This window comes from Aythya marila, assembly GCF_965140915.1.
Source record: "Aythya marila genome assembly, chromosome: 1".
In the NCBI taxonomy this organism is placed as follows: domain Eukaryota; kingdom Metazoa; phylum Chordata; class Aves; order Anseriformes; family Anatidae; genus Aythya; species Aythya marila.
In genome coordinates, this window is record NC_139042.1 from 63873163 (window position 1) to 63885703 (window position 12541).

The 12541-nt window shown below is 43.1% G+C and overlaps 1 protein-coding gene across 2 annotated transcripts in view; it reads left to right on the top strand.

Annotated features, from left to right (window-relative positions):
* The window catches only part of EDAR (ectodysplasin A receptor), a 70110-nt gene that overhangs the window by 42682 nt on the left and 14887 nt on the right, over positions 1–12541 (top strand). For both annotated transcript variants that reach the window (XM_082776040.1, XM_082776041.1), the window contains exons 2-5: positions 949–1017; positions 1776–1898; positions 3098–3279; positions 7572–7657. In XM_082776040.1, the coding sequence (XP_082632166.1) occupies positions 967–1017; positions 1776–1898; positions 3098–3279; positions 7572–7657 (442 nt within the window). In that variant the 5' untranslated portion in view covers positions 949–966. The remainder of the gene's footprint in view (positions 1–948; positions 1018–1775; positions 1899–3097; positions 3280–7571; positions 7658–12541) is intronic.

Consider the following 12541-nt stretch of genomic DNA (forward strand, 5'->3'; position numbering starts at 1 on the left):
AAAAGCAGTTTACATCTACTAGGACCAAAGTGTTGCAAATGTATCTCAAACACTTGCAATTTGAAGCTGTAAAATCCCTAGGGCATATTATGTGCTGTAACAATACCATTAAATATATTGTATCATGCTAGAGAAACAATTTGTGTTGCTTTTTCCTGTCTCTTTTTATCCCTTAGAAAGAAATCCAGTACATGAATATGCAACATTAACTCTTATTCAAAGTTATTCATAGAACTGAATTTGAAAAAAAAAAAGAAATAAATTAGCACGTGTGTTTACAACAGAGATCACAGCCTTTATTTCCCCCCAGCCATTGTAATAGCACTTAAAATACAAAGTTCAGCTTCCTCCTTGAGTTTAAGCTCTTAAATCTACAGCTTGCCTATTAGGAATGAAAAGAAGCCAAGGCTTGTTACCGAAGGCAGTTCTGGGCTTTCCCAGCAGGTCTGTGGGAGCCAGCGAGGAAGGTGTCTGCCTGTGCCACTCACTATCAGGTTGCTCCCTGGCTCAGCTTTTGGATGCTTCTTCTAGATCTTTCCTTGACAAATCCGATCTGGCAGGGTCGAGGACACAAGCCAGGCTGGACTGCTGACCCCCAGCCCTCTTTTATTTAGTGATCATGATGTAGCTCTCGGTTCCTCCATAGGAGGACTTCTCCAAAAGCCAGCAAATACCAGGGTTCGTAGCCTCATCTCTGACAAATTTGCATGAAGATTGCAAGGCCAGGCTGCCTCACATGAGCTTTCTTAGAGAGGCAGGAGATGTGCAGCAGTGTGTGTGTGTGAGTGCACGTGCACACCTCCCCTCTCTTTGTTTAGACCCCTGGATAACTCCAGGCATCGCTCCCGTTTACCTTTGTTCTGCTGATGAGCCCTTCTGTTCTTGTTTTGGCAACACACAAAAATATTTACTGATGTTCATAAACAATCACCAATTCTATCGTTTCAGGTAAAATATCAAGAGAACATGGCTCACCTGGGTGAATGTAAATGGACTCACGTGTTCCCTTTTCTGGTGGTAGGTATCCACATGCATGCAGGCGTTTCCAGCGCACAAAGATCACTGGGTTCTGCTCGAGTCTTTGCAAACGTCTATGAATTGCTAAGACACACCTACAGACAGCTGAGCACTGGACACTGGGATCAGTTTCCATTCAATAAAAAACTTAAGCATCTCCTTCGGTGTCACTTAGACAGGAACATCTGTTTAAATCTGTATTTCCCAGTGTGTGGGAGAAGTTAACAGGGAGGAGGAGGGAGGAAAAGGACCCCAAATGGAGCAGAAGCAGAAAAGACATCTGCTCCAGCCCACCAGGCTCTGGAGGAGCTGATTAGCCTGGATGTCACATGAAACTCAGCCATATCACGGTTGAGGCCCGAGGCAACTCGTTATCTCAGGTTGTTGTAGTTGTCCCTTACAGCCACATTTGTGAAGGCTCATTAGAGTTGGGAGCAGGGAGGGAGTAAACTCGGGCATTTACTGCATCAGAGAGAAGGAGAAATAACAGGTCAGGAACCACGGCCTTCAATATTTGAGGAACAGCTGTGACAACAGGCACAAAGGTCGGTGCTCTGAGAAACTATTAACAGGACCAAATTGCTGAAACCCGTGACCGCCTCCATCCCATGTAGCGGCACTTCTTCAGCACCTGAGTGGGAGCTTTGGGGATGCCTCGTGGCACAAGGTCAGACCCACTGCAATGGCTGGGCAAGGGGAGGGGACGAGGTGTGTTGGATGGAGGCAGTGGCAGTGATGCTCTGATGTCTGTGGTGCAGGTTTCCCTGGTGTACTCCGCCAGTGCTGAATACTCCAACTGCGGCGAGAACGAATACTACAACCAAACCACCGGCATGTGCCACGACTGCCCCAAGTGCGAGCCGGGTGAAGAGCCGTACATGGTAACTTCAGCATCCTCCTCTGGCTGGGGGAACACGTGTCGAAGTCCCGACACGACATCTGAGGTGGCTGAGGGGGCCAAGGCCTGTCGCTGGGGGCACCGTGCTTGGCCTGCAACACGAAGCTCTCCCACACTTAGCTAGCCTCTGGGCAATTGTAGGATGGAAAATGCCCTGACTAAAAATAAATGCTTTGTTACAAGGTGGTAATGCATTGATATGAGAGAAAACAGGGAAAGAAAGGGATGCGTGAGCAATTTTAGGCCACGCATCCCTCGGATGGGAGCGCACGCATGGACGAGGATGCTGTGGGGGCAGGCACCATGCACCCACACACCCATATGCTGCGTGCCAGGAGCAGCCTGCTAAAAGTAGCATGGCAAAAGTTGTAAGGTGAAAGCTTCACACACATTCTCTGCCAGTGCGTTCTCATCTCAATGGCTATTTAAAACCTGACAGTGCCATTCCAGCATTGTGTGATAGATAGGTTAGTCTGGCATGCTCGCTGGCCCCCCACACAGAGAATTTAATTTCTCTCTCCCGCTAAGATATTTTGGCACTAGAGGAACTTGGAAGCTTCTGCCACGTTTTAAATTACAGTTCCTAAGTAACCATTTGATTTACAGCAGATAATTGTTGCATATTAAAAAATAAATTACTGAAATCCTGTTTGGTTTTAATGGGATAAACATCCCATTGCAAGAATTTCACACAGTTGGTAGTCCTGAATGAGGATGTTTGAATAATAACCACTTCATATTAGTTTTATTTAATCTAAACGTAACATTTATCTGGGACACAGGAGTTCAGGGGTTACCAAACCTCATGCAAACCTTGCTTTTTCTAATGGTCCTTGTGGCCTCTCCTGTCATGAAAACAAGATCACCGATATCCCTGCTGGAACTCAGCTTCCACTGCAATTTTCTTCTCAATTCTCCAATTTTCAGTTCATTTTTTATCTGAGCAGCAGCTGAAATTCACTTCCAAGGCTGCAACGTGATTTAAATAGCCCTGAGGGGTCACTGTCAAGGAGTATGACACCCCAGCTCCCCTTTTCCTCTCCTGTGTTTTGTTCTTATGTCCTTCCCCAGCCTTTTTAGGACAGATGTTAAGGGACTTGGTACTACACTGTGCCAGGTATTGCATTTCCTTTTCCTAGCAGCCAGTGTGTGACACAAGCCAATGACTTTGTGTTGTTGCAGACCTGTGGATATGGCACCAAAGACGAGGACTATGGCTGCATTCCCTGCCCGTCAGAGAAGTTTTCCAGAGGAGGCTACCAGATATGCAGACGGCACAAAGACTGTGAGGGATTCTTTCGAGCCACAGTCCTGACACCAGGCGATCAGGAGAATGATGCAGAGTGTGGACCTTGTCTCCCAGGGTAAGCATTCAACAACAGAACAATCAACAACAACTATGAATAAGCTCCATGAAGATGTCCTGGATTCTCTGTACAGGTCATGCTGGCACTGGAAGTCTGTGCCCATGAGCACATAATCTCTCTTCTCCAAATGTGACCAGCTGGCAAGTTTGTCAGTAGCTGACAGTATTAGCTAACAGAGCTGTTAGGAGATGGTTTGTGTTTAGTCAACAGAGAGAAAGGGATCTAAGGGGCTGCTAATGTAGTGTGTGTGCTCTTACTCAGAGTAAAAACAAGTTCCAGAGCTTGTTGAAGGGTCTAAAGTATAAGCTGTTTTATTGTCCATCTTTTTAATGCCTGTTAAGCGCAGTGTAATTCTGATAGTAATGGTGAGAAAGCAGTTGCTACTACACTGAATATATTAGTAATATATTCTTCACTAAGTCACCTTTGGAAGCCTGAAAACACAAGCATGCATTTGCTTTCATTTTTTTTATTATTATTATTACTTATGTGTGTGTGTGGCATAAGCAAATACTCTATAACACAACCTCACTTTACCTACATTTTCAATTTCTGCCACTGTGGCTTGTTGGTTTAGATGTGTACCTCCTCCCGACATTTGGCTTTTGTGCAATTTGCAGACGCAGCATAGCCCACACAGCTTATAACGCAGGAAACTCTGCTTATAACTGCTAAAGAGACGCTGCAAGGCTCCAGGTTTATTATATCAGCAAGTCTGTGTGAAATTTTCACAGTTTACAAATAAAAAGAAGGACTTGTCTAACTGCCAGCCAAGCAAACCGATGATGTGATTTGAAAAGAACTCCCTCTTGACTTCCCCTCATACATCATAAAGAGCAAGAAAGTTAAATAGTGGCCACAGTCTCCGTTTTGCAATTTTGTCAGGACTAATGAGGTCACCCAGGTGGGAGTGGGGTGCTGGCTGAAAATAATCAGCTTGCACAGCTGGTGCTTGGGGAGTAATCTGAAAACATCCTGTTTGCACAGGTGTAACCTGCAGCAGAAATTGGCCTGCTGTAGGCTGGCTGTGTGCAGCTCCTGGGTCGCTTTGGCAAGGCCAGCAGCTAAGGAGAAACACGCACTTACTCTGAGCTTGAAGAGATTAAAGTCTCGGGATAAATTACATCTGGGCTGAAGCAAGCTCTGAAGCCTTCTTGATGCAACTTGAAGAGCCCAGAGGTTTCTTCTCTGTGGTGGTGGTGGGGGGGGGGGAATGCAGAAGCCCTGCATCAGAGCAAGATTGCTGGTGGGCAATTCTGCCTGGATACCCTTTGCCATTGCCCCAGTGGCACAGGGACATCCAGGTGCCTGTATGAGTGGCATCGTTTTCCTTCCATTTTTTTTTACAATATTATTGATGATCTGTTTTAAGGAAGAAGGAGACCTTTAGTACAAGAGCATCCTCTGTGGTCAGGTTCCCTTTTGTGTAAAATAGGAATGACACTATTGGTCAAGCTTACAAGGATGTTTCAAGACTGAGATCTGGGAAGAATTTAAAGGCTTATCTCCCAAGCTGTGGTCTTCAAAATCAAAGGTTAGCTTCCAGTGATCTCTGAAGGTACCTAGACCTAATATCCTGGGGCACTCCTATACAGAATCACTTCCATCATGATAAATACGCTAGGTCAATAATGGGGAAACCAGGTACAACTCAGGGTCCCTTCCCTCAGTGGGATGACCTGTTAGGTGTTCTTGGAGTGTGTCAGAGATCATAACCCACAAGGAGCAGCCACAGTAGGTCAAAGCGAGGGTTTTTTTAGGCCAGCAGCAGCCATAAGTGGACATCCACAGCTGAATAATAACAGAGCAGGCATATATGATATATTCCCCTAATGCTGTCCCAGCAGCTACTTTCAGCTCAAAGCAATTCACTGGCCTTCTCACAAGACAGAATGCAAAGGGATAATACTCCTGTAAAATGTAGTCAGAAATGCCTCAGCTACTGACTCTTCCCATTTTAACATGTTTGTCCATGGGTACACCAAGTCCAATTTTCCTCTCTGAGGTGTTTCAAGACAAGGAACAAGCTCTTCTCTCTGCTTTCAGAATGACAAGGTTTAGCCAGTGCGTTTCTTATGAAATAAAGTCCCCTCCTGCAGTTCTGGGTAAGACAGCGGATGCTTATACTTCTGTGCTCACCACCTCCCTGTTACCTCTCTGCAGACTGTCACCTGCTGAAAACAGACCCCCCTGTTCCCAGGTGTCCTGGTCCCTGCAGGAGGCAGACCTAACTGGGACCAAGTCCCTGAGTGTGACATGGCACCACCAAGATTAGCCCCAGATAAGCTATCATGGTGTTAAGGAGGAATCATGGAACCATTAAGGTTGGAAGAGACCTTCAGGATCATCAGGTCCAACTATCACCCTACCAGCAATGTCACCCACTAAATCACGTCCCTAAGCACCATGTCCAACCTTCTGGAAAACACATCCACGTTTCAGTCTAGGCTCCACTCTTGTGTTTTTACACTTCAAAATCCAAGCCTTGGAGTGCTAAGGAAACAGAAATAATGAGTTTCAAAGTGGAAGAGTAGAACCATGAAAATTCATGATTTTTTTAACGGGCCACTTCTTCTCTGTAGTTAGTGATATAAAGAGATTAGATACTTCCAACATTGACTTTAATATTTGGTGCATTGCAAAATAGCCAGAAACATCATTCTGTTGCCAGTACTTCATAGGGGTGAACCATTAATGTTTGCAACTGCAGAACTTCCTTCCTACTCACCTGGGTGACTGCTTGCCAGTGAACATCCTCTTCAGTCTTCTTTACCCATCCTCCAGCATTCTGCATTGTGGTGAAAACCAAGAAATATTCCACCAATGTGAATTAATTACATGTTGGTAATTCCAACAGCCCGTTGGAAGGGCTGTTTATCTTCCCTAAACCACTGTGGCTATTATGTTGTGAATCCTAGCTGTCCTGTATTTTTCTTTATAGTTTTATGTGTATTTCTGGCCTGCCACTCTCTCTCTCTCTCTTCTCTCTCTCTCTTTTTTTCTTTTTTTCTTTTTTGGTGGTTTGGCAGTCATTTACTGCTTTTTCATTAACTGCTTTGCAACCTAGTATTCTGCAGGCCCCCACAAGAGACAAAAGATGAAGGTTTGCTCTTGAGAGAAGGGCAGAGTGTCAGAAGGGGCACGGGGCACAGGAGCCAAAGAGAAGAGTGAGGGTGAATCTTTTAATACCAGTAAGAACAACAGGGGAACTATGTTCAGTTTGCATGCTCTCTGAGGTACCTCCAAGCACCACCTTCCACCTTGCATCTCAGTGTCCATTTCCTGGACATTCATAGTTTGTTTGAAGGCTGGGCTATTCATTAGTGAGCAACTGATTTTGATGGACAGTTTCAGCAGTAATTTTCTAATGTATACATTTTCCAGAAAAAACATTCTGCACATACACAGACAGGTATGTAAGAGCAGAGAATAGATTAATTGTTGCTTAAAGTGTTTATTATGTTGAGTACTCATCTACATAGAATAGATTATGACTGTTCATTTCTTCATTAAAATTTAGCAAGTGATTTGTAAAGGCATATCCATAACATCAACTGTGTATGATTTGGATGTAATTTACTCATTATATTGTCTGTGGATCCTATTCTTGCATAACCAATTACTTTATTTCAAGACTAACTTTATTGGCAGCCCAGAAGTTCAAACTATGGAAAATTTTTCCTTCATGCTGTAACTCCATGATCAAGGGCTTTCTTATAAACTATACAGCAATGAACTTAAAGAAAAAAAACTGTGAAGCCTAATCCAGCTTCCCTTGTAAGGGTGATGTTTTCCTGCATTTGTTATTCAGATTTGGCTCAGATTTGGCTCTGTTGTTACTAAGATTGTCCTTATGGTGCTTGTGAAGAAAATTAGCCAACCATATCCAGCTGATGGTCTTGCCTGAAAGACTGCTGTTTCAGAAAATAATGCTCTCTTATTTTGAAAGGTCTTATTTCAGGGCATGCCATAAACTGCAGCTTGAACTCAATAGGGAGAATAATGTTGTTTTAGGCAATGATACTACTTCTTGTCATGTAGGCTTGATGGTTGATTAATTGTCTTTTAGGGGTAAAAGGAAGAAGAGAAACACTGTCTCTATTCAGGCAGTTAGAAAAAAAAAAAAAGGAAAAAAAAAAAAAGAATAATCTTTGCATCAAATTGCTTATAAAAGTTGGTGTATTTTTTTTTAAATGATTTTATCTCAGTATAATTGGTTGCTGCTGAACCATGCTCAGTTGCAGTATATTAATTTACACTGTTTTGCCTCATCTTGCCCTTTGTTTCAGTTACTACATGCTGGAAAACAGACCTCGAAACATATACGGGATGGTTTGCTACTCATGCTTGTTGGCGCCTCCTAACACCAAAGAATGTAAGTGCTTGACAATTTCTGCTTGACAATCTGGTTTTGACTCAGATCATCTGGAAGTTCAATATGAAGTTTTTAGCGATGATTATGATGTTCAAACAATAAGTCAGTCTCCAGAAGAACAATTTCTGCTTCCAAATAGCCTTGCCAACAAAGGAAGCAAATGCTGAACATTTGGGGAGAGATCAGAACCTTTGATTTTAGGACCTCCTATTGTTCAGTTATACTCCAGTTTTCATCTGTTAGGACGTCCCATGCAGTAGTTATCTTTATTTAACCAAGTAGGTGCAAGATACCACAAACCTCTATAATTTTTATTCAGTTCAGCTATGAAGAAAACATGGAACACTTTATAGCTCCTCATAAAAATACATCACACCTTTTTACATCCTTTGGTTTTAAAGTGATACAGCTGTTAGTGCTGGAGTGTGATAGCCAGCACTGATAATAGGGATAACTGTATATTTCATCTACAAAAAGGAAATGCCTATAGTTTGCTGATTGAAAAAAAAAAATGTATGCAAGTGTGTGCAACATGTTGGCAGTACACATTCTTGTGTGCAATAGTCACCCAGGCTGTGGAGAGCAGGGACAGCCCTGCAGTAGCACTCTAAAGCAGAAGTAATTCCCCCAACAAGACTGCATTCTCCTTTAAAGCATAAAGAAAGTGAGAAAGTGAAAAGCAAAACTGAGGCTCCCTCTGAATGAGCAAATGACTTGGATGCTCACTCAGAATCTGGAGCAGACCAGGAGGAAAAAAAAAAAAAAAAAAGATGAAAACAGCCAGTCCCCCAGAGAAACCTGATGCATGTAAAAACAAAATCCCCTCCATGTTCTGGTCTTTTAAAAGTCCTTGCCATGAAAAAGAATTGCAATACTTTGCTTGCTTGATTTGAAAGCAGTGGTTGATACAAAGCTCCCTGAGCATTTATTTATGTATACAAATAGCAATTACCTAATTCAGATGCTGCTGAACTGTGTGTGGTTGGTACCCTGCAAGCCACTTCAAAGGAGGAGGATCGGCTATTAACAGCTACTCCTTTTCCTAAAGCAGAGGAGCTCCGGTTAGCCAGGGATAAATACCACCCTGCAGAGCTCCTGGTGAGTGGTGACAGCCCGTATGGAGGTACTTCCCTGACCCGTATGTGTGCAGCCTGGTGGTCAGCTCACCCTGCCTGGCTGCAGAACCCCAACCAGTCCCAAAATGTGCACTTCTATCCCAGAAAGCAGGAGTGGGTGAGGACAGGGTGAGCGCAATTCTGGTGAGGTTGGGTCCATACCAGGAGGTGAGGCAAGGGTGTGAGGGTGAGCCCTGATGTGAGATGTGGGAAGGAGGTGGAGAGGTAGGTGAAAACACGAGGTTAGGAGGCTCAGTGGAAGATGAGGGCATGCGGTGTGGGACACACCTTCTCCTGTATGCATGTGCAGGCTGGCCGCCCTGTTGATGGGTATATAGCCATGCCTGCTGCTAGCCAGTAGCCCACCGCTGCTGAGGGCACCCAAACCAGCTAGGCCCTAGAGCCTGACTTGATCAGAGGCTGACTGGTCGTACCTGGCAAACAGACAAACTACCCTGTTAGCATGCCACGTCTTGCTTCAAGGTGCGGGGTATTCATCTCACCAGTTCCTCAGGATGCCACCAGCCAGTATATAGCTACAAACACCCCCAATATGCCTCATTTCCAAAATAAAAGATGGCATGAGATAGCAGGATTAATCGGAGATGAATCGCTTCTTCAGCTCCAATGGTCTGCCTTAAACACATGCTGAAATGGATTTTCAGTAGTATCAAACATATTGTAGCTTACTCATCTGGCAAGGAACTACTGCAAGATGTTACAGCTACTTCTCAATTCCGAAAACAAATCTTTGTCTTTTGCAGGATATCTGGCAGATACCACATATAATGTGCTTACTTTTGCGAGGAAAGTGTCAATTGCACAAGGGATTAACCACATGCATTTTTAACTTCATAAACACAAGAACAAATATACTATCTTTGGGAGGAATTTAGGCAACCTACAAACTGACTGAATATTAATGTCGAAAATGTTAGCCGTACAAAGAGTAAACATAACCATTTTAATCAGGTCCGTGAAACCAAACACATTTGATTACAATTGTTCAATGGGTCAGAAAGGTTCTGAAAATCCAAATCCCTCAAATCACTAAGCTCAGGTAATTTGGTTTATGATGTCTGAAACCTTGCCAGGGTGCTGCTCCCCAGAGCTGCCTTTTATCCAAATACTCCTCTGTATGGCACACAACTGGAGAGAGTTGACCCAAAAGATGGCAAGGAAAAAAGGCTGGCAAATTACTTCAAAGTAGGAAGCTGGGTGTGACAAGTTCTGGCTTTAATACTTTTCTTCTAGATTAAGGAAAAAAAAATAGGGCAGACAAATCCCATTTTAGGCCTTCATTAGGTTTGAGTCAGGACTGAAGGACAGTGGTGCGAAAATACCTCACTGGGGTATATCTACCTCATCTGGCCTCCATGTTACACAGGGCCATAGAGCACAAACTAAGCTGGGTATGTGTGCTGCTGCAGGGAAACCTACTCAAAGACTTTGCCTGACTGTACATTTTGTCTGGCAGAAAAGTATTTGGTTTTGATCAAAGGGTAAACAAATAACTTTCAACTCCAAGAGCCTGCTGTGCAACTTTCATCTCCTAAACAGTCAATAAACCTTGAAATGGCTGAGGAAACAAGATGAACGCCCTGTGTCCCAGCATCTGGAAACATTAGTGTAAAGAGTATGGAAAGTGAGAAAGAGATTCCCCGATGAGCCTGTGTCACCTTTATTTTTTTCTTCTGAAGGGACTTGAGATATAAATAGCACAAGTACAATGTATCAGAGGGGGAGGAGAGGGAGATTTTGTGTATAGGTCAGATATTTAATTGAGATAAACATATCACCAGATTACAGTGTTGAAAATCTCTCTCCGGACTGAAGGATAAAAGCAATAATTTTCTGTGGTCTTTGAGAGATGTCAGTATTCAGTGGTGGCTTGTGGGAAAAGTGCTTGTAGAGGGCAAGGAGTGTGCTTACGTGGGCATGAGGATGTGTGCTATAGAACCACAGAATCTTTAAGGTTAGAAAAGCCCTCCAAAATCACCCGGTCCAACCATCTCCCTGCCACCAGTGTCACCCACTAAACCATGTCACTAAGCACCAGGCCCAACCTCTCCTTGAACACCCCCAGGGGTGGTGTCTCCACCACCTCCCTGGGCAACCCGTCCCAGTGCCTGACTGCTCTTTCTGAGCAGAAATGGCTCCTCATTGCCAACCTGAACCTCCCCTGGCGCAACTTGAGGCCATTCCCTCTAGTCCTCTCACTAGTTATTTGAGAGGAAAGCATTTTCTTACTTGGGAAAGAGTTCGTGTCTTGAAAGGAGTCAACATCACCATAAAGATTGCAATTATTCATCTCCTGGGCACTGTGAAATGCCTATGTGTAAGACTTTGGGATCTTCGGTTCTAATGTGTAGAAGCCTCAGGCCTGGCTTGCTAAGGCCAGAGGGGCACAATGCCAAAACATCAAAGATGTGAGACCTTCAGCTGCCTGTGAAGGAGATCATGAGCCACCAGTGACCCTTGCCAACGCTTAGCCAGGATATGATACCTCTGTGATAACTGGCAGCATTGCAGAGAATAAGGGATGCAGAGCTACTGGATGCAGGCTTCCTATGCAAATTGGGGGATGATGCACTGCAGGTAGTGAGCACCAAACCACTTTAAGATGTGGCTTCCCACAGTTAATGGTGCTGGCTTTGCTGTCAACAGCTCTGGCATTGGAGTCAGTTGAGGCCTCTGAATATGTAGGGTTGTTTTTTTGTTTTGTTTTGTTTTCTTTTATCCAATGTAAAAATATATGCAAAAGACAGAAGATTTAAGCTACGAAGAGTTTATCTGGCACAGAGGTACAGACACTGCTGGAAGAGATTTTATCTTTGCACAGCTGCAGTTCTCAACCATTTTATAACTTTGCTCCTCTGCTCAAACTTTGATATTTGCCATTCCAGTTCGAAAGTGATGGAGGAAAACAAAATCTAACCCTGTTACAAAAACTCAAAGAACATTATATTTTGAAGTTGTATTTACACAATTACATCAAATATGCAAATGCTTCTCCACTCACAAATTATTGATTTTGGGAATTTCAGCAATGGGTTGAGGTTTTTCTTCCTCTATGCATTCTTATGTGTGCATGGACGCAAAACATTTTTAATTCCTCTGTTTTTTTTTTGCCTGGCCATAAACGTGAAGATGGTTGCAATGATCAACCTGTGTAAGTTTTTAAGTCTAACATATGCCAGTGATGGCTTAGCAAAATTAAAAAAAAAAAAAGAAAAAAAAAAAAAAAAGAACAACAACAAAGAAAAACAATTGTAGTGAAGTTATTTTTGAATTACCAAAGAGTAAATGGCATCTGGAAACATAAAAGATTATTTTTATCGTTGTCTCGTTAGAACTTCAAAAACAACTGAACAGATGAGAAAGAACAATTTACTAACAGGCTGACATCTCAGACAAGCTCTAATCAGTGGTCACTGCTATACCCATGTGCGCAGGACTGAGAGATCAGACTCCTTAACTGAAATGTTTAACACAAAGAAGCCTAATGCCAAAAGCACTTGCATTAGTGAAAAATAATTATTCCATAGGTTTTTATTTTAACTCCCCATTCTTTGTAATATCGCTAATTTTCTTTCCTTGCCAGTTTTGTCCTTTTGTAATATGATCAACATCAGGACATTTTCCTTCTGTTTCAAATTATGCTTACAAATGAATAAGCTTGTTAGCTGGAGCTAACAAACTTTTTTTTTTTTTTTTTTTTTTTGAGTTGTTTGATCTCTGAACACCCCATTCCTCTTCACATGTGGAA